The following is a 27,304-nucleotide window of genomic DNA, read 5'->3' as shown; positions in this document are numbered from 1 at the left end:
ATTACTTCATGACCACTAAAAAAAAGAGTATGAATATAGTATGAATGTGTGTAGTGTGAATATAACCCAGACATACAACATTCGCCATGTTGTCATTATCATGTGATCTACCCACGTCAGTTTGCCACTTCACTGCCATTCATAAATCCTCTCCCCGTTATGAACTGCATTGTTTTATAATGTTTTCTGTCGTGCACTTATAATGTTAGTATGTTTTTTGCATCAGAAATTGTCATAATTTAGAAATAAAAGGCATTTTTCTACCCTTATTTTAGCCCTCTGCTCTGAACACTCTGTTTGAAAAATAAAAGGTGTTTTTGGACTAGCAAGAACGTTTTCAGTTCTGAAACTAACAGGATATTCTTATAGTATGATTACCTCTTATATTTATTTATTTATTTATTTATTGGTCAACAAGCAAAATTCCATTTGCAATCATTTTACATAGGAAAGCATGAGACATACATTACAGGTACATACATACAATTATGTATATACAAGCACCCATACAAAACCATAAAAAATAATAAAAATAAACATAAACAAAAATGTTTACATTCTTATTGACCAAAGTTGTAGGCTGAAGCTAAAGCTTATATTATGCCTACCCTTAACTCCACACAAGCAGCACTAATTAACATTCATTTAGTATGACAAATATAGGATATTCTCAATGTATATTTAAAAAAAAAACATGCTTTATTATTATTATTATTACTATCATTATTACCATTACCACTACCAACACTGTCATCATTACCATCTTCACTACTACTACTATTATTATCGTAACTATTCATATATGTCAAAAGCTCAAGGAAATTTAGATTTCTCAGTTCATGACCCCTTTAAACTTAAGGGTAAACGGCCCCGTAGTTACAAAGTTACTATTAGAATTATTAGAATGTTTAAAGTGGACTATCGAAATAAAGTATTACCAAAAAATTGAGATAAAAATGGAGAAAGAAAAAGTATTGAATTAAATAAAAAAAAGAATAAAATAAAATACTTAAATATTTTACAACATTTTATTGCGATCCCCGTTCATAAGGGTCCTCAAAAATGACTAAAAACGCTAGATTTTGCTGCCAGAAAACCATTCTTACTGATATAGTCATCTCTGCAATTTTGGGGGGAAAGTATTTCAACATTGAAAAAAAATGACACATCAGCTCTACAAATAAACAGAGTTCTTTGGTTCTATAATGGCCATTTCTTTTGTGGCAAGTCTTTTTCATATTATGTGCAGTAATGCAACAACAAATACATCAATCACTATTGATTTTAATGTGGAATGGACAGAAGCATTCAGGTATGCAATGAACATTCTATATCCATAAATATTTTTCCATAAATATTTTACTGGGGTTTTATATTATAATTTTTATTTATGACCATCTTGTTTGCAACGTGTGATATTTAGCTTTGGTCCAACTCTTAAGCTTTTATCAGTGTGAAAAGGCTAGTTGCTTAGTAACGCAATAAGGAGAACAATAACAATGTGTAAAAGTGCACCTCTAATGCCAATAAACTGGCCACAAACATTTTCAGTCCAACCTGTTCTGGACCATTTGCTGTTTCCTGAGGCTTAACATGGGCAAACAAAAAGCGAAGCTAAATTCTAACCCCCAAGACAATTACTTTCCAGATCTCCTTATTCGTAAACAAGAAACCTGGACTGTCCATAAATGACCCAAGTCATGGATCGACTCAAACCAAGGGTGGATTGAGCAGCATGAAGATTTGGATGATGTCTTCATTCACATTACACACCTGTTAAGTCAGACTGAATGTTTGGACACGACGTCCGTAAGTCTGCTTCAACTGGAGGCATAAGCACAAGTGTGAAGGATAAATACACTGTTAAACCTTACCAGGTTTTTTATAAGTAAAATACTGGCAACACTGTTGCCAGCTAGTTACTGTAAAGAATCTGTTACAGTGACTAACTGGCAACAGTGTTGCCAGTATAATACTGTGTCTATACCAATACAGTGACTAACTGGCAACAGTGTTGCCAGTATAATACTGTGTCTATACCAATACAGTGACTAACTGGCAACAGTGTTGCCAGTATAATACTGTGTCTATACCAATACAGTGACTAACTGGCAACAGTGTTGCCAGTATAGTACTGTGTATATACCAATACAGTGACTAACCGGCAACACTGTTGCCAGTTTTATACCGTAAATCAGGCATTACAGTTGATAACTGGCAGCAGTGGTTTCAGTTATTTACTGTACAGTAACATACATATACATTTAAATAATTTATAATGCAGTACTCATTGTGGTACTCTTAAACTTACGAAGCATTCTTTCATGTTACTTCATTTAAAAAATAAAATAGAAAGAACTTTTAAATCTTTACACAAATTCACTTTATTACTTAGGTGTTTATCCCAACATAACAGAATTACAAAAACAGAAAGAAACAACCTGTTTGTTTTTGATACAACACCCAAAAATCTCTCTGTCACCAATGACCCTCATGTTATTTAAGTTAACATAAATTAAATGACCTTCTCATATTCTTACAAGTAAAACGTTAACAAAAATATTTTCACTTAGTTGCCTGTTTTCCACTCAAATTCGGTGAGCCTCTGCAAAAATGTATGTACATGTGGATTTATGTTTTGAATCTTTCTTTTAACAGATGACCCAGTTTTACGGCTGGTTCCAGCTTTGGAAGCACACTTTGTCCCCTCAGGATTAATCCTCACTAAAAACCTGTTGAGTAAATCAGACAACAACTATTTTAGAAATGGAGTAACAAATTAAACAGTTCAGAAAAACATCATACTAAAAAAAAAAAAAAAAAAAAATTATATAATATTATATATATATATATAAAAATAAAATGCACAACTGTGGCAAACTCATGTTACATTATTGAACAATTTTTTAACATGTACCTTTGAATGAGTTCTAATGTGGCACTGGCTGACTCTTGGTATTCAATGTTAAAAACATAGAACACGCTGAAAAACACAGAGAGTGCCGCAGAGAAATCTAACTGCTCATCAATGCAATGTGTCACTTTTCCCTCAATGCTGACCATCCACTTAGATGAAGTTAGAAGGCTGTCTCCTGAAACAGCCATAAAACTCACCATAAAAAAACTGCCAAACACATTTACTATTTCTCATTTATTTCATACTTACCAAGCATGATGAGCCTTGGTGTGACTGGAAGACGGAGCTCATTTTCCACTGACATTTGGGTTGAAGTTTTCTTAGAAAAAAAAAATTGCCAAACATTACAAAGCTGTTCAAATTCTTTTACAGCTAAGGTTGATTCTGATTTGTGAGCACACCCTTTAGAGTGAAATGTCCATAGAAGCACTTATGCTCTGTGTAGCATCATACAGGCCCATACTACAAAAATAATTGTCAAACAGACAAGGCCTAACAGACTGTACTATGTAGCACAGACAGACATCATACATCCAACTTTTTTTTTTTTCAAATCTTTGCCCATGTTTATACAGGTATGTCACATATGATCTGTGAAACCAAGCCTACAATTATTATTTCAAGGTATTTCTTTACTAGTCATGTAATGTTTTAATTACTTACGTCTACTAAAATGAAGAGAGAGTTTTCTTTCTCTTTGAAGTGTTTCATTGTCAGTAGGATGGCTGATATGGCAGTCTTATCAGTGCTTGCTGGTGTGGCTTCAATTTCTCTGAGGAGAGCCTGGACCTCGGCATTCCATTTTAACGTCTGTTTTTGAAAGTAGTTCACAATCCGTATGCATTTTCCGTTCTGGCATTCACTCAAGCAACTGCTTATATCAACACCTGTAAGTGTTTCAAAATGATTGCATAGGCCTCTTTTACTGAAAAGATATGGCCATTCCAGTGCTATGTCACTAATGGCAGGAGGGGGGCATGAATTAATCATTTTGCGCTGAGCAATATAAGTCTCTTTCATTAGCTTGTCCACATCAGACAATTCACAAGACCTTGGGCCTCCAGACTGAAACATTTCTAATAAAGTCTGTCTCTTAATTTCAAGAGATTCAGATGTCTCTCCATCTGGCATGGAGGTAGGTTGCCAATTAATGCATCCATAACTGTCAACTTTACATCGAACTTTTTTGACTATGTTGTCCTGTTCTTCATCAGCTTTGTTGGTTCTTTTTGGTTGACGAATCCGGTGTGCTACATTGTCTCTGTTGACATGTTCTACTCTGGTTCTCAGCTGTCTTTGAAGTGAACTATAGCCTTTCCCCAGTTGTTCCCCTTCCTCCGTAAAGTCTCCAAATGTTAAGGGAAATTTGGAAAAAATGTTTCTTGCCACTTCCCCACAGTCTGCCAAGCTTGGGTTTGGGCAAAATTCTCTTATGGCTGCTACAACAGCTCTTATAAACTCTCTTCTTGGTCCAAGAGGAGCCTTCTCCTTATTAGACGCTGCATGAAGAAGGGCTGCAGGCATGTGGTTCCAAGGAATCTGAAACATACTTAGCCAGTATGAATTTGAAGGAGTGTAAGAAGTGGATGGCTGTTCTAAGTCTGGTGATGGTAACGAGGTGAATGTTATTTCTAATGACGTCTCATCCACTTGGTCTCTCAATGCTTTGAAAAATACATACAGAAAAAGAAAGTGAGACATATAATGTACATAATATGCATATTATACAAGTATATATGTCTACATATATGGAATATGATGTTGAAAATAATGATCATAGACATGTAATCAGAATTGATTTGGCTTACCTATTTGTTTAAAAGCCATCATTAGTTTTCGACATTGTATTGGAAGTAAGATGTCTTGAAGGTCTGTCAGCTCTACTAGCGCAAGGTCCTGTGTCCTCTCAACGCCCACCACAAAACAGAGATGATTGACTACTACATTAAGTTTTGGAATATCCAATTCTGGAAGAATTTTTGTGATTTCTTGTTGAATCAGCTCAGTATCTAAAGTTAAAAAGAACATATGGAGTGATGTAATGACACCACAGAAAGGCCTGCCACTTCATACACCGGGAGGGGATAGTAATTCAAGAGATTGTCAGCATTAACACACACATACTTGAGATCAGTGTTGTGCAGAGAGTGAAGTCCAAGGTCAGATAATAGCACAGAGTCATACAGTTTGACAACAAAGTAGACATTGGTTGGATTAATAAGTATCAGTGATATTTTCCCAAAGACAAACCCACAGCTGCTCTGGGCTACAACAACTACAAGGCCATTGGTATATTTGGTTCCTTTATAAACAACCCCTGACACCTCTGAAGTACTCTGACTGACACAGTTAGCTGTCCTTATTGCATGTTGTATTTCTGTATTGTATAACTGGTCATTGTGTTCACGTGCTTCACTGACAGACTGAATTTTAGGAGGGAATAAATTGCCACAAGCTAGATAGGACTGAAGCAACTGGTGCCTTTCCGCCAAAGTTTTACAAAGATGAACAAAATTATGCAGTTTCCTTGCACAGTTTTTAAAATATGAATGTTTACTCTCAAACCTGAGCGTCCACGAGCGAATCAATGGGCCAAAATGTAGTATAAGATCTGCATAGTGCAACAAGTAATGATGTTTTGCTTTCAGATTTTTACCAGGAAACAAGGTACTTCTTAAAGAAACATATTCTTGTGTTAAAAACTTGAGGTAGCCTATCTCATTATGACTAATTTTGGGCGCACAAATCACCTCAACCATTTCCTTTAGTTTAAGGCACAACTGCCAAACCTCACTGTCCATTGCGTTTTGCATTTTATGTCCTATATAAATTGGTAAGAGCCTCAAGAGACACCAGTTCTGTGCAGCAGAACCACCAAGTCGTCTTGCATCAGCTTTAATCACACATGGGGCATTGTTACAATCACTTCCTAAATGTCTGAATTGTGCAATGGCTCTATTCAACTCATTGTAGGTAAAGTGCTTTTCAACTGAAACCAAATGTTTAATGTAAAGTGCCAAGTCATCAGCCACAATACCTTCAAATAAATCATGCCCTAAGCATGGAGGCAATCCACCACAGACGTGAAAATAAGTAAGGGAATTGAAAACTGAATTGAATTTGATGCCCTCTATTATACACTGATCAGTAGTTGTGAGCTGTTCAACACTATGTTCATAATTTTGGTTTGTTCTTTTTAGGCCAATATGTAAAGGCTGCTGATTAAATGTGTCTCTGTCAATTAAACAGTAGCGACAGAAATGCTTGTTGGTACTGAAATTCTCAGAAAAGCCCCCAATACAATGAGACCCAAGATTATCTCCACAAATGGCAATAAGCCCTCCTCTAAGAGTAGTGCCGTCAGTAGACTCAAATCCAGACTCCTCTAAGTCTTTCAGATCAGCAACAAGACAGGCAAAGACCTTCTGCTGACCAAACTGTTCAAAGTCTTCCTCTCTACACAGCAAGACAAGTTGCATTGGGTCAACTAAGGAGCGGTTGTGTGGCAAAATTTCACCTAGTGTCATGTACACTGCCAAGATTTTATGTTTCTTTCTACCCGAGCCAAGTGGATTTACAACTTCAAATGCATCCTGGTATAAGATAATTGATAATGATGAAGGATGCTCTTGAAAGATGGAATTTTTCGTAATGCATGTGCCATCCTTTATATCCTCTAGTACTTTGTTAACAGAACCAAGCATTTTTGTCTGTTTGTACTGTTCTCTAATTGATGTCTGCCTAAACAGAGATGCCAGCGTTTCTTTAAGTGGCACATATTGACAAAAGCGTTCTTTACCAGCTGTGTCAGTGCCTAGATAGATCTGTTTTGGCTCAACAAAGTTAAACTTCTGTTTGAAGAAGTTCTTTCTGGTTCGGTCAGACCTCAACTGACCTTCATTGTACAAAGTTAACAAATCTTGTGACACTAGTTCATCGAGAAGTTTGTCTACATCACTTGAAGGTATGTCTGTTGATGACAACAACTTTTCCTTTAGTCTAACAAGCATGTCCTGCATTCTATCAACATGAAGTGCTTGAAATTCCTCAATAATACATTGAATAGAACTAGCAGGCAACAACATTTTGGCCTGCATCTTCAAGTAAAACAGAGACAAGTTATGTAAAAAAGGCTCTTCATCTATGGCATTTCTTTGACTTTCAATTGATGTTGATGGTACATCACTAAGACACTGATCTGTAGCAGTTAGGTCATTCTCAAGACACAAATCTGTTGTTGGTGCAGTCTCACACTGTCTGTGGAAGGCTGTGCTGGACAGCTGTGCTGAACCAGACTGCTTATGCTTCCGTGACAAATGAGTGGTGAAAGATGTTCTCACTCTAAAATAACTAAAGCAGCCATCAACTGGACAGCAAATTTTTCTGCCATCTCTAATGTGAATACGCAGGTGGACACACAGCTCTGAAAAAGTATTAGCCACAAATACACATCCAGGAACCTGACAGTGAAGGTTCACCTGTGGATGCCTATGTGTATTCTGTGTTTGTGGCTGCCTGTGATTTCGGTGCATATGTGATCGTAATGATGAAAATTTTTTAAAAGTACAATGGCACTGCTGCATTCCACACACAAACTGAAAATTTGCTCTATGTTGGTGTTGTTTTATATGTGTATAAAAAGCAGTTAGTTGGCGAAAAGGCAAATTGCAAAATTTGCATCTGTACATTGTGGCAAATCCAGACTAACCAAGAAAACTGAAAGCAATGATAAAACAAGCTGAGATATTACTTAGTGAGGAGTTGAAAACTTGCTAATCAGGAAGCTACTTCAAACCATGCATATAAACTATCTAACTTAACATTTTAAATAAAACATTTAAAAAAAAAAATATATATATATATTTGAATCGTTTACTTACTTGTAGTTGTGCTATTCATGTTTAGACTGAAAACATACAAATCTGCTATAGGAGTTCTCAACACAGCATGCACAGTAGCAAACAAACTCCAAGATAATCAAGGCAAAGGAGTGACACCTGCTCGTTAAGGCTCAAACGTTCCGCCTGTGTGAATGTATTTGTGTGCTCACATGCATGCTTGCATGCGTATGTGTGTGTTAATGCATTAATCTTTGTTTTCTGACTGAAGATGTAAACAGTTTGAAAGAAACAGTGACGTAATGCATCATGGGAATGTAGACCAGTAATTTACCAGTTAATATTACAGTTATTTGCCTTCATGGGCACTGAAAGTAATGTACTGTAGTTTATAATTAGTGCAGCATAACCTCACCTCATATTACAGTAAAATACCTTCCAATGATGTTAAAGCTAAATACTGGCGATTTTACAGTTATTTACCCAGAAATCTACAGCAAGGTTTAACAGTGTAGGCTCCCATGAATTTCATAATCCCATGCCAAATGTAAAACACATTCTAGGGGACGCTTTACAGCCGCACTGTGGAGCTCTATTAATTACAGAATAAAACTAAACAAAAGACTATTGGCTCCAGTCATCTGTTTAACCTTAAGCGTTAGCTGCCACCAAACACCTCACGAGTGTAAGTACGTGTTTGTCAGATAGTGTGTGGAGGCGTTTAGGCATAGTATGGGTCATTGGAGTGGATAATGATTTAATATCTACTGATGCCTATGGGAGAAGAGTTTTATTAGGGTGCATATGCGCTGAAAGAATAACATACTTCAGGATCTCAAGGTCAGCTGAAAGGCCTGACAATCAGCCCCTGCTTGATGAATGTGAGCGCCTGAGCAGATATGTTCCTGGCAAAGGCCTCAAGCTACAAAACACAAATTACTGAGCAGTAAAAAGATGTCTGATATGCTGTGATAAAGGACTATAACTTTGTGGAATTGTGCCAATCTGCCATTGTCATGTTGCACTATACAGATATTCCACCCTGCAAAAACGGTACAACGTGAAACGTGACACAAATGGTCACAGAAGACACATTTGAAACGTGTGATAATACCAAGTGTAACGCAATGCGTCTTGGCTGACTACTTGTGATCGCTTCACAGAAAACAGCATCTTAATACCAGGTAGAAACAGGCTTTCTCTCTCAATCACTCAATTTTCAGGATATTGTACCTAATTTGCGGGCGTCAGGGAGCCTCCCGGGCTTTCCAGGAGAGGTGGGATCTCTGCACTATAGCCAATTCATTTAATTCTGTACGTTTGTCTAAACATCCTGGAAACAAGAAACATTTACTTGAGAAGCCAAAATTTTTTATATAATAGCATATCTTGAATTAAGTTTATTACCTTATTACCTTATGTTTTTTTTTACATGAACCTTGTAAATGTTAGATTTATGTTTAAAATAAGAAAACAAATATTTGGCAATGGGGTGAGAAAAAAAAATCAGTTCAAGATGTACTCAAGATGAAAACAAGTAATTTTTGTGTTATGAAATTGATTGGCCGAACAGCATTCAAGAGTTCCTTTCAGACCAGGCAAATTCGAAATAGAAGGCCCTTACCCTTATATAGTGCATATTTGAGAGAACGGCTGTGTTCAGAACTATAGTGGACATTATCAATTGCAATTCAATCCCATAATGCTTTGCTATATCGAGTGTTCAACTAACAAAGACTTTGCAAAGTAAGTTGTGCAAAAAGTGCCTTCAAGTTTTATCTAAAATTAAGGAAGCTTGTTTCCGCCACAGAATGAAACATTTGAAAAGATAATTGCGACTTTTTATCTCACAATTGTGAGTTAAGAATTAAGAATAAAGTCAGAATTGTGAGTTATAAAGTCAGAATCGCGAGATATAAACTCGCAATTCAGACTTTTTTTCTAGCAATTGTGAAAAAATTCAAAGGAAGGAAGTAACATTGGTGCACATGGTGAGAGAAGGCTGGCCGCGTGGTCCGATCAAACAGACGAGCTACTGTAGCTCAAATTGCTCAAGAAGTTGATGCTGGTTCTGATAGAAAGGTGTCAGAATACACAGTGCATCGCAGTTTGTTGCGTATGGGGCTGCATAGCAGCAGACCAGTCAGGGTGCCCATGCTGACCCCTGTCCACCACCCGAAAGCGCCAACAGTGGGCGCATGAGCATCAGAACTGGACCACGGAGCAATGGAAGAAGGTGGCCTGGTCTTATGAATCATGTTTTCTTTGACATCACATGGATTAAAAATAGATAATATTGTCAATATTGAGTCTAATTGAGTCTATTTTAATTATTTTTAATATCGCTCACAATCTAAATAATCAATCTGTCAGTCAGTGATATTTAGACCAACAGCATGGTCTAAATATCACTGGCTGACAGATTGATTATTTAAGTTATGTAATTATCCTTTTCAATTAATCTTGTTTTAAGGATGTTTAGATAATTTAAAAAATATATATAATTAATTGAGGAAATTATTTGGATGTAATTACTGGAGCACTCGACTGAATATTCGTGCTTCAAGCTTTTATTTTGTCTCACCGCTTTAATTCAATATTTCCTTTCTGAACCAAACCAATGTGTATAAAGGAGAGCTGTCATGCTGCTAGGCCCATGTTATAATCATGAAATTGTTATAAAAACAAATCATGATTCTAAGAACGGTTTTCTAAGAGCATTTCCTCTGCCGAGCCTAAAATGAGTTTGGTTAAGATGGAGATGGAAGCCCACATAGTTTTTGTTCTTTATTGAAACAAGATGCACTTGGCCATGCATCTCCAGTTTAGAAATTAAAATAAGGCATATGTTATTCTCTATTTATGTCCATCCCTAAAGCAGCCCTTATTCCAGTTGTTTATTAGAGTCTGATCTGCATGATTTCTAATTTATAAGAGCTGGCTTCAAAGATCAATGAACTTTGCATGGTGTTTGTTCATCAGTTATGGAATTAGGGGAGTCGTATGAATGGTTATGATGTAATGTTTGACTTTATTTACACGTTGTTGATTACTTCTAATATGCCTCATATGACGTCCACAAAGAAGTTTCACATTAAGAGCTGTAACATACCAAGATATCGATTACCGTATAGGTTGCACATAGCAATAATATGTTTTTTCGGATTGTTATAGCTGACATATGGCATCACTTTTCCACCACAAATTTTGTAAGTCAAACCGCGTTCCACAAAAACGAAATGCTTAATATTGAATCTGTGAAAGGAGAAACGTTTTATTTTGTTGTTTCGCTTCACTGGCCCATGCAACAGTGGTCTGACTCAAACCTAGTTGTGTGAAAGCTAGTATTCTGTGTTTTAGATTTGTAATGTGATCATAACATGGCAAGTTTGAGAACCAAAGTATACAGAGTATGCAGCTCTTATTATGCAACTGATATGATACTGAGATTAGTATTCATTTCATGTGTGTGGATATCGACTGAACAAAAGTAGTTTCTTTATTCCATTTCTTTATACTTTAAATTTAAAATGTTTAATGTTAAAAGTTATAGGAAATTAAAAAGTTAGGCCTACCATTTAAAATTAAGCTTTTATTTGCACTGCCTACACTGGAAAAAAAACATTCCTGTGCTTCTTGTAGGTCAAAGAGAAATATCCAGTGAGTGGCGCTAAAAGCGTGTTCAGTTTTATCCATGAACGTTAATCTAGCAACGTTTTATTACGTTAGCAGTGTACGTATCGCGGCAGTTCGGAAATTAAATGTCCTTTTAGTGGCTTCACGTTTGAAAATAATGTGAGATGAAAACCATGCCTTTTTTTCTTCTTCAAGTTTTGGTTCATGATTTGTGTTTCTATACCCAAACGCTCCGCATTGCAGGTAGGCTACAGCTGTGAGCTCTAAGTAACAAGCAAGTTTACTACAGAAAAGTCATACATTTGTAGCTGTTTATGTGATGCAAATGTCAAAATGTGTTAGTTCCCTTTCAGTCTGTCATGTTCGACGTACGTCGGAACTGACCGACGAATTGGGATCTGTCTTCAGAGACCAGTCTACTTTGAGTGTATTAGAAACGAGCCAATTGTATTGGCATGCGGTCCACGCACCGCCCCCCACCGCGGGTATAAACACGGAAGTGGAGTACCGCATATTGCTTTTAACTTCGGAGCCGAACGGTTTGCTGTATCAAGCTGTTTTTGCGAAGAGTGTTTAAACGAGTCTTGAGGAGGATCGCTCTCTTACCTAGGTGCTGGTGTGACGGCGCGAGTCAGCGAGCGGCCGCTGCAACATACACTTGTTCCTGTGTTGGTTGGCTGGGCGTTTCCGTTCTTGAGTGCTCACATGCAGGCTTGCAATCGGACTGCTGTGAGCCGCGGTCATCTCCCTGAGCGCTTCAGCACTTCTAAAAGAGCATTTCCTTCTAAAGAGAGCAACACGGTTTGACCCTGCGTCTTTTTCAAGATGTCATTCAAACCGTGTGTTTTTGGATGCGGTTGTTTCCTGTCCTCATTTGACGGCCACGATCTCTCTCGCATATAAACATGTGAGATTGCGTTCGTGGGTGATCCGCGTTCTCCCAGGAGAACGTGGTCACGTCGGCGCGTTGTTCGTGCTCGAGCGTTCAGCGCGCCGTGTGCCGTCTGGCGCCGGCTGACAGCAGGGGTTGCCACGGCAACCCAGCGCGTCACTCGGTCCTCTGGTGCGCGGTCGAGACTGTGATACCTCAAACGGGGTTGAGTCCCATTGCTTATTCCCCGATCTAGTTCCTTTTCTGGTGCACCGGAAAAGGTCTACTTTGGCTAATAAGTAGGATTATAGGATTATAGTGGGGCTTCCCCGCCGGGTACATTCCCCGTGGGCCCCCACTCCTCTATCGCATCACAGGCATGCTGAGACTTTGTTCGTGGGTGGTTCATGTTCCCTTATGAGAACATGACCACGTCGGCGCTTTGTTCACCATGCCTCTTCTTGGAGGCTTGAGTGTTCAGCGCGCCGTGTGCCGTCAAGTCGGACGGCCACGCTCATTGTCTCACATGCCTGCTGGTAGCTTACGGATGGGATTGCTGGTCCTTTTTTGAAAAAAGGGGGGACCTAGCGTTTCATTTGGGGCTCTGGCGGAGGACAGATGTCAATTGCTGCATCGGAGAGAGGGCTGTTATGCGCTGGAAATGATGATGCTGAGTTTCCCACTATAATAGTGTGCTCATGCTGAATCAGATTCAGAGTTGACAGCCATGCTTTCTGGGGTGGCTGCCCGGATGTGCATTGGAAAAACTTAGTAGTGTGGAACTATTTGGTGCCAAAGTATGGAACGCCAAAAGGGCCATAATGTTTAAGTTTTTTCCCTCTCTCACTGCCCTCTGTCCTGCATGCACGAGGGTAGTCCCGACCCAGGGGTTATGCAGGAACTGCGTGTTGTGATGGACCTCGCCCTCCGGGTGACGGAAGTCACTGCACGCTCCCTGGGTCAGGCGATGTCCACACTAGTGGTCCAGAAAGCTGGGGCTAACCTGGCAGATATGCGTGAGCCCGACAAAGTTCGGTTCCTCAACGCCCCTGTCTGTCAGGCTGGCCTCTTCGGCGACGTCATCGAGAACTGTGCCCAGCAGTTCTTGGTGGCCCAGAAGCAGGTGGAGGTAAAAAATAATAATAATAAAAATTTAAAAAAAACTTCCTGCCACGACGACCAGCTGCTGCCTCCACCCATTCGTTGTCCGCAGCACCTCCATCTGCTTGTCGCCGAGGGTGTCTCCCTGCGTCCGCCTCCGCCCCTGCTAAGCCAAGCAGCAGCCTCCACCCAGGCAGCAGGTGGCCGGGCGCAAGGGAGGCACCCAACCCGTCCAGGGTCCCGCAAAGTCCGCTGGCAAGCACAAGGGCAAGCGGCCCTGAAATGGGCAGCCCAGCAAGAGGGGAACTGCTCAGGGAGTCGGTGTCCGCACCCCTCCCTCCCCCGGAGGAGGACCGGGGGGAGAATATATTTTTCGTTTTCGGTCCTGCCGCTGGCTCTCCGGAGTCCAGCGGTACCCACGTTCTCAGAGCAGTTTCCAGAGGCTCAAGCCGGCTGTGTGCGACGCCCCCGGGCCTTGCCACTCCTGGCTTCCCCTCTCTTCTTCGCCAGGGGGTGGTGTGAGGCTAGAGGACGCCCCCGGGCCTTCTCTCCCACACACTGCCCCACCCTGGAACGATCAAACCCACTCCGGGTCGCCTCCGGGCCGTCCGGGTTGGGTCTGAGCGTTCCACCTCGCTGCCCCACCCCGGGTACGTCTGTGGTGCCATTGGTCCCGCTTGCACGGCTTCTGGGGGCCTGGCTAAGAGAGCCCCCAGACCGTCTCGCTGGCTCATCCGTACTATCAGACTCGGCTACGCGACTCAGTTCGCGTACCGGCCTCCCAAGCACAAGGGCATCCTCTTCACCTCCGTGCGGAGCAGTGATGCCCATGTCTTGCGGTCAGAGATCGATGTCCTACTGGCGAAGGACGCGGTCGAGCCGATATGAAGTCGGGGTTCTACAGCCCCTACTTCATTGTACCCAAGAAAGGCGGTGGGTTACGGCCAATCTTGGACCTGCGTGTTCTGAAACGGGCCCTGCACAAGCTTCCGTTCAGAATGCTAACGCAGAAATGCATTTTCGAATGCATCCGTCCCCAAGATTGGTTTGCAGCGATCGACCTGAAGGACGCGTACTTTCATGTCTCTATTCTCCCTCGACACAGACCGTTCTTATGCTTTGCGTTCGAGGGGAAGGCATATCAGTACAAAGTCTTGCCCTTCGGGCTGTCCCTGTCGCCCCGCGTCTTTACGAAAGTCGTGGAGGCAGCCATTGTTCCACTCCGAGAACGCGGCGTTCGCATTCTCAACTATCTCGACGACTGGCTTATACTCGCCCAGTCTCGGGAGCAGTTGTGCGAACACAGGGACCTGGTGCTCCGTCACCTCAGCCTGTTGGGCCTTCGGGTCAACCGAGAGAAGAGCAAACTCTGTCCCACGCAGAGGATCTCTTATCTCGGCGTGGAGCTGGATTCGGTCAATCGGACTGCGCGCCTCACAGAGGAACGAGTCCAGTCAGTGTTGAACTGCTTGAATACATTCAAGAGCAGGACGGCGGTCCCACTGAAATTCTTTCAGAGGCTCCTGGGGCATATGGCATCTGCATATGGATTGCTTCATATGAGACCGCTTCAGCGCTGGCTACACGACCGAGTCCCGAGGTGGGCATGGCAGAGCGGCCAGTATCGGGTCCCAGTTACCCCGTACTGTCGCCAAACCTTCAACCCTTGGTCCGACCCCTCGTTCTTACTGGCCGGAGTGCCCTTAAGACAGGTGTCCAGGCATGTTGTGGTATTCACAGATGCCTCAGCCACGGGTTGGGGGGCCACGTACAACGGGCATGCAGTCTCGGGGCTGTGGACGGGGCCCCAGCTGCATTGTCATATCAATTGCCTGGAGTTAATGGCAGTACGTCTTGCGCTAAGTCGCTTCAAGAAGCTGCTTCAGCATAAACACGTACTGGTCCGCACGGACAGCACTCCGGCCGTTTCGTACATCAACCGTCAGGGTGGTCTGTGCTCCCGTCGCATGCTCCAACTCGCCCGCCACCTCCTCCTGTGGAGTCAGAAGCATCTGAGGTCGCTTCGTGCCATTCACATCCCAGGTGTGCTGAACCAGACAGCCGACAAGCTCTCTCGTCAGTGTCCACTTCCGGGAGAGTGGCGACTCCACCCCCGGAGCGTCCAGCTGATATGGGACCTTTTCGGAGCCGCACAGGTAGACCTGTTTGCCACTCCGGACTCGTCCCATTGCCAGTGGTACTATTCCCTGAACGGGGACACCCTCGGCACAGATGCACTGGCGCACAGCTGGCCCCGGGACCTACGCAAATATGCGTTTCCCCCAGTGAGCCTTCTAGCACAGACTCTGTGCAAGGTCAGGGAGGACGAGGAGCAGGTCTTGCTAGTTGCGCCCTACTGGCCCAACCGGACCTGGTTCCCCGAACTTACACTCCTCGCGACAGCCCCACCCTGGCCGATTCCCCTGAGGAAGGACCTTCTTTCTCAGGGAGGGGGCACTCTATGGCACCTGCGTCCAGACCTCTGGAAACTTCATGTCTGGTCCCTGGACGGGACGCGGAGGTTCTAGGTGGCCTGCCACAGGCAGTGGTAGACACCATCACTTCAGCTAGAGCCCCCTCTACGAGGCGCCTCTATGCCCTGAAGTGGAACCTGTTCGTTGAGTGGTGTTCTTCTCGCCAGAAGACCCCCGGAAGTGTTCGATTAATGTTGTGCTTTCTTTCCTACAAGATGGGTTGGAGCGAAGGCTGTCTCCCTCCACCCTGAAAGTGTACGTCGCAGCAATAGCGGCGTATCACGATGTAGTTGAAGGTAAAACCTTAGGGAAGCACGACTTAATCGTCAGGTTCCTCAGAGGTGCGAGGAGACAGAACCAGGAGGATTTAATCTCGCTACCCTCTTGGGACTTAGCCCTGGTGCTCAGAGCACTTCAGGGCCCTCCTTTTGAGCCTTTGCAGTCCGTTGAGTTAAAAATCCTGTCTATGAAGACGGTACTCCTGACTGCATTGGCCTCAATCAAGAGGGTGGGGGACCTGCATGCGCTTCGGTCTACGAATCGTGCCTAGAATTCGGGCCCGGTAACTCTCACGTCATCCTGAGACCCCGGCCCGGATACGTGCCCAAGGTTCCTACCACTCCCTTTCAGGACCAGGTGGTGAACCTGCAAGCGCTGCCCTCGGAGGAGGCAGACCCAGCCCTGGCTTTGTTATGTCCCGTCCACGCTCTTCGCGCTTACGTTGACCGGACACAAAGCTTTAGGACCTCAGAGCAGCTCTTCGTCTGTTATGGAGGCAGCAGAAGGGAAAGGCTGTCTCCAAGCAGAGGTTAGCCCACTGGATAGTGGATGCTATCGTCTTTAGCGTACCAATCGCAAGACGTGCCTTGCCCGTTCGGGTTGCGAGCGCACTCCACAAGGAGTGTTGCCTCCTCCTGGGCGCTGGCTCAAGGCGCCTCGCTGACAGACATCTGTAGAGCTGCGGGCTGGGCGACACCTAACACGTTCGCTAGATTCTATAGCCTCCGTGTGGAGCCGGTTTCTTCCCGTGTACTCGCCTCCAACGGCCGGTAGACTTGAAGTGCCCGTTCCTGTGTCGGCTTGCTACGCCACTCCCGCCTATGGCCGGATTCGTGCGTTTATCTTCTCCAGTTGTGTTCCCCAGAAATGGTGAACCCTGTCGAGCTCCTCCGTCACCCCTTCGGTGTCAGACGTTGCGGCCGTCTGACGCCAGGCCTGCACCCGTATGCTTGTGGAACGTGTGTGTAGGCTGGGTTCCTTATGTGTTGGTCCCCTCACGGCGACCCCATATGTGTATTTCCACGGTACCTGCTACCCTACTCGGCTAGCCCCGTGTCTTTCCCTTGACAGAGCCCCGCTCTGTCGTCTCTGGGTGTGTTCTTTCCCCCCTGGGACCAGGCTGGATCCACCCCAGAGACTGCCATATGTTGCACTACCCTGATAGGTTAGTCCTTATGAGTATTCCACCTCTCCTCCCTTGGAGGACGTGGCTCCGCAGCGTTCCATCTCCCTGAGACTGGCACGCTTCCCAGCGTTATCCAGTAGTCACGCAGAGTGGGTCTTGCAGGAACAGCAGTGACTGACCTTCCCTGCCGGGAGCCCTGACTCCCACTCCAACATAGGAGTGGTCCAGTGAGCTCAGGCAGGGCGCTGGAAGGGCCAGCATCTCTGGCGTGTTGGTAGGGATCCCAATTCGTCGGTCAGTTCCGACGTACGTCGAACGTGACCGACTGAAAGGGAACGTCTCGGTTACGTATGTAACCCTCGTTCCCTGAAGGAGGGAACGGAGACGTACGTCCCGTCGCCAGGTGCTGTGCTTCCGCTGAAGGGCAGAGTCACTTATTCGGCTCCTCAGTTGGAAAAGCAATATGCGGTACTCCACTTCCGTGTTTATACCCACGGTGCGGGGCGGTGCGTGGACCGCATGCCAATACAATTGGTTCGTTTCTAATACACTCGAAGTAGACTGGTCTCTGAAGACAGATCCCAATTCGTCGGTCAGTTCCGACGTACGTCTCCGTTCTCTCCTTCAGGGAACGAGGGTTACATACGTAACCGAGACGTTTATATTTAAAAACCAAATTAATATTTGTTATCACAATTTTTTTTTTTGTCAAATCAAATTAATGTGGTTCAGATAACATACACTCTAAAAAAAAAAAGGTTCTATATTGCACCAAAAATGGTTCTTGGCTCGTAATCATAGGGGAACCTTTTTTAGTGCTATATAGCACCAATTTTGGTGCTTCAGTGGTTCTTCAGCGGTTCTTCAGAGGTTCTTCAGCGGTTCTTCAGAGGTTCTTCACCGGTTCTTTGACTAAGGTGCTATATAGCACCTCTGAAGAACCGCTGAAGAACCACTGAAGCACCAAAATTGGTGCTATATAGCACTAAAAAAGGTTCCCCTATGATTACGAACCTTTTTTTTTAGAGTGTACTATTTTGAGTTTCTGTTGATTAAACCAATCTCCTTTGTATTAACTCAAATTTTTCATTTCAATGAACTCAAAGTCAACCAAACTTTTAAATTAAACTTTTAAACTTTTTTTGGTGAAAGTGTTTTGAGATAGGAACATGCCTACTAACTCTCATTAGAGTATCAGTTGTGTAAACTGTCTGCTTAATATCTGCCAACACTTTATTTTGATGCTCCCCAACAGACATTCTACTAAATAATTTTTCAAGTCAATTTATTCTAATAACCATAACAGTGTACCACCCAGATTATCACCCAGCTGCCGTAAAACCCTGTAGCCAAAGACTGGTTTCCCACTGAAGCAAGGTTGAGCCTGGTCAGTACCTGGATGGGAGACCTCCTGGGAAAACTATAGCTGCTGGAAGAGGTGTTAGTGAGGCCAGCAGGGGGTGCTCACCCTTTAGTCTGTGTGGGTCCTAATACCCCAGTATAGTGATGGGGACACTATACTGTAACAAGCACCGTCCTTCAGATGAGACGTTAAACCGAGGTCCTGACTCTCTGTGGTCATTGAAAATCCCATGTGAGTATATGTAACTCTGGCATCCTGGCCAAATTTGCCCATTGGCCTCTGTCCATCATGGCTTCCTAATCATCCCCATATATACAATTGGCTTCATCACTTTGTCTCTTCTCCACCAATAAACTGGTGTGTGTGGTGGGCATTCTGGTGCAATATGGCTGCCGTCGCATCATCCAGGTGGATGCTGCACATTGGTGGTGGTTGAGGAGATTCCCCCCTTCTATATGTAAAGTGCTTGGAGTACCCAGAAAAGCGCTATATAAATGTAACGCATTATTATTATTATTATTAATACTCAACTAATTTGACATTATTTATAGTCAACGGGATGTCTAAAGGGGACCATCAAAATAAAGTGTAACCAAAGTTATTGGTGTTTATACAGCTACTGGTGTTCATTTCAGCTGGAAACTGCAGTAAATTGGATATGTTTTGCTAAAATGTAGCCTAAGTACTAGTATGTAGTGGCAATTTTTTTTCCAGTGATGTTGCAATATTTAATGTTTTCATGCTTTGTACAATATAAGGAGTTTTTCAGAATAGCCCCCAAAAATGGCAACAAAAAAAATATATATTGATGTACAGCATCATTAACCCTTGAATGCATGAATGTTTCGCCAATCATTATTACATATTCGGGTCTTTAACGACCCGGATCTATATCTAACATGGATGGATCTCTACCTGTCACGATAATATAAAACTCTCCTGATATTAGAGTAACAATTACAGAAGAATAAAATAAAGCATATTTTGTGATGTTTTGGACCTTGGAAGGGTTCAGTTTGAGCAGATATTTTATAGCATTATCACTGTCCTCATCAGAGCTCATACATTCAGCATATCAAACATATTCTCACAACTATATTTTTTTCGACATCTTCAAAATATATATTTTGATCGCTGACAGCTTCTTCACCAGATCCACCATTAAGTGACAGTGACACTAATATCTGATTGCGTTCAGTACTTGCCCTGCAGTAAATCGCTGAGCCATTTCAAGTTTTGCTGATGATACTTCCTATTCTTTTGTTTTCTGCCTGCGGTAACTATGAATGAAACGTCACTTTATCATTGTGTATCAGACATTGAATTGAACAGCACTTATTCAATCATCAAAGATTCAATTATTGTTGTGCAGAAAAAAATATACTTACACTGTTACACACCTCGGGTCGTTAGCGACCCAATATAGTTTTTTACAAAAAAAATAATGGGAAAACAGACATTCTTTTCTATTGTTTTTCTTGCTATATTGTTTATAATAAATTGGTTGAGGAATATTAAGAAGGTTGATGTCTAACTTAAAAAAATGAATGAGGAGGAGGGTAGAGAATGAACCGTCCTGTGTCACTAAAGACCAGAGGTATGCATTTGACTCTTTCCGCACCAAACACATAAATTTCCGTTATTTGTGAGAAAACGCTTCCTTGCCAAACACAGAATTTTCTTTGTTTCCGTGTTTTCACTGTTATACTCTAGGGTGCGCTATTACGCATCTTCTGAATGAGTACAGAATCCCCTAATCAAAACCCAGACGAAGATTGTATGTAAGCAGATGCATATGTAAAATAACGTGATCATCAACATTAAAAGGATATTTCAACCAAATATTTAAATTGTCATCATTTACTCACCCTCAAGTTGTTCCAAACCTGCTGAGTTTCAAAAGAAGATATTTTGAAGAATGTTTGTAACCAAACAACCAAAGTGGTAGTCAATGGTTGCTCTATCTGCTTGGTTACAAACATCTGTAAGCATCTGCTTACATCCGATCTTCTTCGCCTGTGTTTTGATCAGGAGATTCTGTACTCATTCAGAAGATGCGTAATAGCGCACCCTAGAGTATAACAGTAAATGAGTAAATGATGACTCAATTTAAATTTTTGGGTGAACTATCCCTTTAAACATCATATAAATCAAAACTATCTAATGTTACTGAATGAAATGTCAACCCAGGACGAGCTATTGGACTGTGCAAGCATTAGGGGTGTTGATGGACTCCATCTACTCCATCTGTGTTTGATTATTGATATGAATCTGATCTGGATGTAGTCTTTGACGAAAACGTGAATTTTCTCAGCATTTTGTTCAAAATTTAGCTTTTTTTAATGAAACTTACCCATATTTAAGTATTGATAAAAAAGGAATGCATGAAGCTAGAATAATATTGTTTTGATTAAAAGCAGAGGGTCTGCTCTTTCTTTTGATATATTGCATGCTCAAATATTCATACAAAAAAATATTCTATGGGCCATTACAGTTTTGTGAAAATGATCAAAAACCTTGGCGGTGGCTGGCAACTTTTTTTTTTTTTAACATTGGCCGGGAAAGAGTTAAGGGTTAACACTGGTGCATAGTACGTGTGAAATAAGAGATATTTAGAAGTTAAGGTTCTTGCACCGAACACATTTCTGTAACATAAGGGAGCCATTAAATGCTTGTCAGCACATACGTGCTTGTGAAAGTATAAGCTAGTCTTGAACACTGAGGCACTTGGAGGCAGACGAGTAGTGCAGTGGAAACCAAATTCCTTTTCTAAATAGGAAATACAATAACAACGGCAGAGCTCTGGAAGGAGACGTGACCTATGGAACAGAGACGGTTGAGTGACGGTTTGGCAGCGACACTGGTGGTTTTCTGAAAAATCCACGATCAGAGTCCGGGCAGACACTTGCATTCACTTGCATTTTATCAGAAGTGAAAACGGCAAGATATCAGGAATTACTTAAGGCCATATCACACATAAGAGCTCTTCAGAGACTCCTGAAGCCTCTGGGATGAGATGAGTATCTACACATGGTAGAGTAAATGTTGATACAGAGCTGATGGATGGAGCGGGGAAATGAAATAAATTACAACCAGAACATGTATTAATTTGTCAGGGGAAAAGCAGAGTGTTCCTCAGGATGAAACTATTTATCCACAGAGCCTGTTGATGTCCAGTCAGAAAAGGCTCAGAAGATTAATTCCCTATAATTTGACTTGCACTCCTGCACTTTTTAAACAACAACTGCAAAAGTATTGTTTTATTTTTATTTACATTTTTGGTTACACTTTACAATAAGGTTTCATTAGTTAACATTAGTTAATGTATTAACTAACATGAACTAATCATGGTCAATACATTTGTTACTGTATTAGTTAATCTTTGTTAATGTTAGTTAATAAAAATACAGCTGTTCATGGTTTGTTCATGTTAGTTCACATTGCATTAACTAATGTTAACAAGATTTTAATAAAGTATTAGTAAATGTTTAAATTAACCTTAACAAAGATGAATACATGCTTTATAAGTGCAGTTCATTATTAGTACGTTTCCTAATGTAGTTAACTAATGTTACTTAATGTACCCTATTGTAAAACGTTACCACATTTTTTAAACTTCTGTTCTGTAGTGGCTAAATTCTGAAACCACAAAAATGTTGGCTGCGTCTGAAACCACATACTCTCTTGAGTAAGTGCTTATTTTGAATAGGTAATATATAATTCTAACTCTATATAGTATGAATGTGTGTAGCATGAATATAATCCGGACGTACTACATTCGCCATGTTGTCATTATCATGTGATCTACCAGCGTCAGCGTCAGCCTCAGTTGCGTCACTTCACTGCCATTCACAAATCCACTTCCGTGGCATCATGAGATAGTAAAATGTCCATTGTATGCACACTTCAGAATCCTAAATCCTTCAGATTTCAGACATACTTATTTTGTCACATCCTGTTTTTCACCAACTATGTATAGTAGTTTACTTGACGTGTCCTAGTTTTTTAACAACAGCAATTTGAGCTGATGAATTCCACCAGTTTGTGCAAAACCTCATGATCATGTTATCCAGCATCATTTTAGAATGTTCCACATTTAATTTGATTAGAGACCTAGAAATACTAAAGAACTTGAAATATTTCTTCTTCTTCCTCATTGTTTTACATTTTTCAAAATCCTACAACTTGTATCCCTATATGATTAAATGGGGAAAAAAGCTCTATCAGTCATATTAAACTTTTGGATCCAGCTTTTTGTATTTCAACTTTTCTTTTTGCAGTATCTACAGGTGAATCTGGCCTGTCTTAACATACACCAGCCACTATTAAAAGGCTATATTATACAACCACATCTTTTGGTATAAAATGTCAGGAAGAATAAAGCACAGAAGAGATTTACATGAGTACAGTCAAATTTACTCCACTTACACTAAAAAATGCTGGGTCATTTCAGCCCATGTTTGGGTCAAATATGGGACAAACCCAACCATTGTCCTTAAAATGTATTTGTCCATATTTGAGCCAAACATGGGTTGAAACAACCCAGCATTTTTTAGAGTGTAGCTCCCAAAAAATGAGATGTAACTTGTGGCAAGCAGCGAGGCCTCGCCCCGTTCTCATGGTCCCTCGACCTTGCTGCTTGCCACATAACAAAGCTATATCCATACAAAATACATTTTCTTGCCAACATACTGTATTTTAATCTTTATGTAATCTAGTTTATGGTGGAATGTTGAATTCATCACTCTGAAGATTTTATACCCTGCCAGAACTGCACCATCCTAGTGCAAAAAACCCCCCCAAAAACCTTGATAAAAACATATTTCATTTACATAAGAGTTAAAATTGATAGTCCCTAGCACTTGCTAAATAAACTTTTCTCAGAAACTATATCCAGCAGTGAGTTTATCTGTGGAAGATTCCGTTGAAACCTGCAAACTAAATCACTTTCAGATAGTGTCATAGTGTTGAAATATCATATTATGGATTGGTGCACAGTATCCATAATTCTCAACAGGTTGCATTAAAAAGGAACAAAGATTTATTTAGCATTAAATTGGATCTTGTACTGTTGTATTATTATTATTATTATTATTATTATTATTATTATTATTATTATTATTATTTTTGGAGCTGTTAAAAATGTTATGCAGCTGTATCTCCAAATAAAACGTATAGCTACAGCCATGAAAGAACAATCTATGCAGCAATATTATTTTTATGTATGAATATTTATCCACACTGACGCAACTGCTCCTTATATAACTAGTTATCTTCACATATATGTATCTGTGGGTATTTGACAATTGAAGATAATCTAAGACAAAATTCCAGGATACTTCATAATTTATTAAGCATTCTAAATAAACAAATGTGTGAAAATATGGAACAACTGTTAAACTACTATCAAAGACACAACAGAATTGATCTTTCGGGCTGTGTGTTATTGGTGAGTCAGAGGCAGCATCACATTTCAAGGATGATTTTCTGCAGCAAGGACTGGAAAACTCATGAAGGGAAAAAAAAGCTACAGAAAAAACGCTGGAGGACAACATGCTGTGATCCGGACGAGCACTTGGAGCTTCCAGCACGGTGACACAAACAGACAGCAATTTTAAGGTTTTAGAAGTTTAGTGTCCTGGAGTGGCCCAGGCAAACACAGAGTCCAGTCCAATTGCGCATCTGTAAAACGTCTCTTCTGAGACTGATAGGCTGGAGAGCAAACAACTCCAAAGTCAAAACATCTTGTGATGCTATAAACTTCAGGTAATCGTGTTTATGATCAAACTTAGAAACAGACTCGGATGAATGGCTTCATTAGTTATAGACAGGGCTATTCACTTTTTTGCTCACCGGTCACTGTGGCTAGTGGTTTTCCAAAGTTACTAGCCACTCAGCATTTTCACTGGCCACAATTTTGACATCGCTAGCATGGGGGAAAACTGCCATATAGATATTTTTAATATTATCGCTTAATTTGGCAGCAGGTATATTAGGCTGCAGATTTGACACACATATCTATTAAACTGTTCACTTAAAACATAACTGACTGATGTAAATACTTGCCAATACCGGCATTTCGACATTATTTTGTGTGTGTTTGACTGTTTAAGTGCAATAAGCAGCAAAAAAGAACTCAATTTGGGGCTGTGAGGTGGCTTTATGTGCACACACTTTGGCCATGAGCACAAAATCTGTGGGAATAAGTAAAATTATGCACATTGCATGCAATCTGAAAAATGTATCTGGAGCAAATGAAACAAGTTAGTGTGTGTCAAATCGCTATTGGAGAGATCATGAGAAAGCGCAGCTGGTATCGTGTATCTATTCTGCGGAAAATGACTATTGGAAGCGTTTCAGATATATCAGTATCGATATGTAGCCTTTCGAAAAATCTATGTTTTTGATTGCACTTAGACACTTGCAACTACATTGCACTTAGTTTATAATTTCAGATGCCTTTTTAAAAAGCTATATAAAAGTCAACCCGCCAAAGTGGCTAGTAGGAGTGACTGCGTTACACGTTGGCGTGGGTTAATTGTTTTCCACATGTTGATTTTCACCCCCGTATGTACAATTTTGATGCTCCGACACCCCCGAAACACCCCCTAGATGTACAAATTCAGTAGAAAATTTGGCCATCCGATGGACAAAATCACATTGGGCTTTTTTTGGGCTACTTTTGACTGGCCATTGGGCTACTTTTATTGCACACATTTGGCAACCCTGGTTACACCCCCCTGCTGAAATCCACCACCATTTGGCAGGTGTTAAAGGGATAGTTCACCCAAAAATAAAAATACTGTCATTAATTACTCACCCTCATGTCATTCCAAACCCTTCAGAAACCTCTTCGGAACACAAATTAAGATTTTTTTTATGAAATATGGTGGTCCAGTGGGTTAAACCATGGAACTGATATGCAGAAGGTTGCTGGGTCAATCCCAGCGGCAGGGCCGGCCCGTGGCATAGGCGGAATAGGCAAATGCTAGGGGCGCCACTCATCCATAGGGGCGCCAAAATGTATTACTGATACTATTTTATTAATATTAACTTACCTAAGTCCCCCGCATCTTCCCGGTCCGCCTCATCAATCTCCCCCGCCGAGCTACTTGAAGTGCATCAGAAATATAACGCGTGATCGGTTTAACGTTGGGAATTTGTTGTGTCGCGTCGCCTCTCGCCGCATAATGTAGACAGGATTGCTTTCATTTTTTAGGGTGCTTGGCCGCTCGCGCCAGGTGTAGACACGGTGAAAGTTGCCTGATAATTTATGATGGATGGCCGAATTGTATTATCAAAAAAGACAGAAGCCCTCTGATGAAGGCAAGATAAGGGAAACACTGCAAAAATTCTCTTCTTACTTAGTATTTTGTCTTGTTTCTAGTCTAAATATCTAAAACTTCTTAAATTAAGATGCATTTACTAGAAAGTAAAATGACATAAGATCAACGCTATCTCACAACCAATTCGTATGTATTTGTACGATGTGGCTAATTCGTACAAATTTGTACGACCTCACTCGTACGAATTTGTACGTTTTGTCTAATCCCCAGTGACGGTTAGGTTTAGGGGCGGGGTTTGAGGTAAGTCATTCGTACAAATTCGTACGAATTTGGCAACTCGTCAAATACGTACGATTTAGCAAAAATCGTATGAATTCGTACGACTGAGGTCGTACAGATTCGTACGAATTAGCCACCTCGTAAAATATGTACGAATTGCCATGAGATAGGGTTGCATAAGATATATTTTCTTGTTTTCTTGAAAATAAAATTAAAATAAGTGAGTTTATGCTTAAAACAAGCTAAATGATCTGCCAATGGGGTGAGAAAAATAATCTAGTTTCTGATTGAAATCTTGTTTCTTGTTTCTGTCCCAAACAGAAACAAGATAATTTTTCTCACCCCATTTGGCAGATAATTTAGCTTGTTTTAAGCAAAAACTCACTTCATTTGAGTGTTTTTTCCCCTTAGAAAACAAGAAAAGAAAAATATCAAAAAATATCTGTCATTTTACTAGTAAATACATCTCGATTTAAGAATTTTTAGATATTTGGACTGGAAACAAGAAAAAAAATACTAAATAAGAAGAGCATTTTTTGCAGTGTAAAGTGAGGTACAGTGATGTAGGCTAATGAATGTACAGTTTATTTAATTGCATAGTAGTAAAATACTTATGTTCGCTAATTAATTCCAGTTTTACCTTAAACTTTATGCAAGCACAGCTGTTCTGGGTTCTCCAGAGGCCACAGCCAGTGTGATTTTGTAGATAAAAATGCATGCAATATCACTTTTTTAATAGCCTAATGTTTTTACTCTACAGTTGTGCAGTTTTAAGGGGACATATGGCAATTTTAAAATGTATTTGCCAAAATTAGTAATGATATTTAAATACAGGTTTATTTAAAATAGCATCATTTTATTTAAAATTCACATTAAATATCTACATTTCTCAGTTTAATTCATGGTGAAAACATGAATGTGCATAGTTTAGTGGACGATTGCTGCCATCTACTGGAAAACAAACACTTTTGCTAGTTCTCAATGCAGTTTGTGCATGAATGCTGGATGCTATTACTCTTGCTATTTGTGTTTAGGCTGTAATGTGGCGTAGGTGCTATTTTTGTATAGTTTAACTATCATCAGCCTTTTAAAAAATAAAATAATAATATCATGAACATAATGACGGGGTAGAAT

At 41.1% G+C, this 27,304-nt stretch overlaps 1 protein-coding gene across 1 annotated transcript; it reads right to left on the bottom strand.

Annotated features, from left to right (window-relative positions):
• Positions 1 to 2,362: 2,362 nt before the first annotated feature.
• On the bottom strand, positions 2,363 to 5,567 carry LOC307127270 (uncharacterized protein). The gene is made up of 5 exons (XM_079818401.1): positions 4,726 to 5,567; positions 3,581 to 4,581; positions 3,167 to 3,236; positions 2,918 to 3,092; positions 2,363 to 2,732 (listed from the first exon to the last, which is right to left on the bottom strand). Exons 1-5 carry the CDS (start codon positions 4,943 to 4,945, stop codon positions 2,570 to 2,572), a joined length of 1,629 nt encoding a protein of 542 aa, XP_079674527.1. The 5' UTR covers positions 4,946 to 5,567; the 3' UTR covers positions 2,363 to 2,569.
• Positions 5,568 to 27,304: the final 21,737 nt, after the last annotated feature.

Source organism: Gobio gobio (genome assembly GCF_949357685.1).
Source record: "Gobio gobio genome assembly, chromosome: 6".
In the NCBI taxonomy this organism is placed as follows: domain Eukaryota; kingdom Metazoa; phylum Chordata; class Actinopteri; order Cypriniformes; family Gobionidae; genus Gobio; species Gobio gobio.
This window is presented reverse-complemented; position numbering and strand designations above follow the sequence as displayed.

Coding starts and splice junctions, on each gene's coding strand:
- LOC307127270 (XM_079818401.1), bottom strand. CDS start 4,945: ATGTTCTTTTTAACTTTAGATACTGAGCTGATTCAACAAGAAATCACA. Junction 3,237..3,580: donor CTCTCTTCATTTTAGTAGAC/GTAAGTAATTAA, acceptor TTTTTTTCTAAG/AAAACTTCAACCCAAATGTC. Junction 3,093..3,166: donor ACCAAGGCTCATCATGCTTG/GTAAGTATGAAA, acceptor TGGCTGTTTCAG/GAGACAGCCTTCTAACTTCA.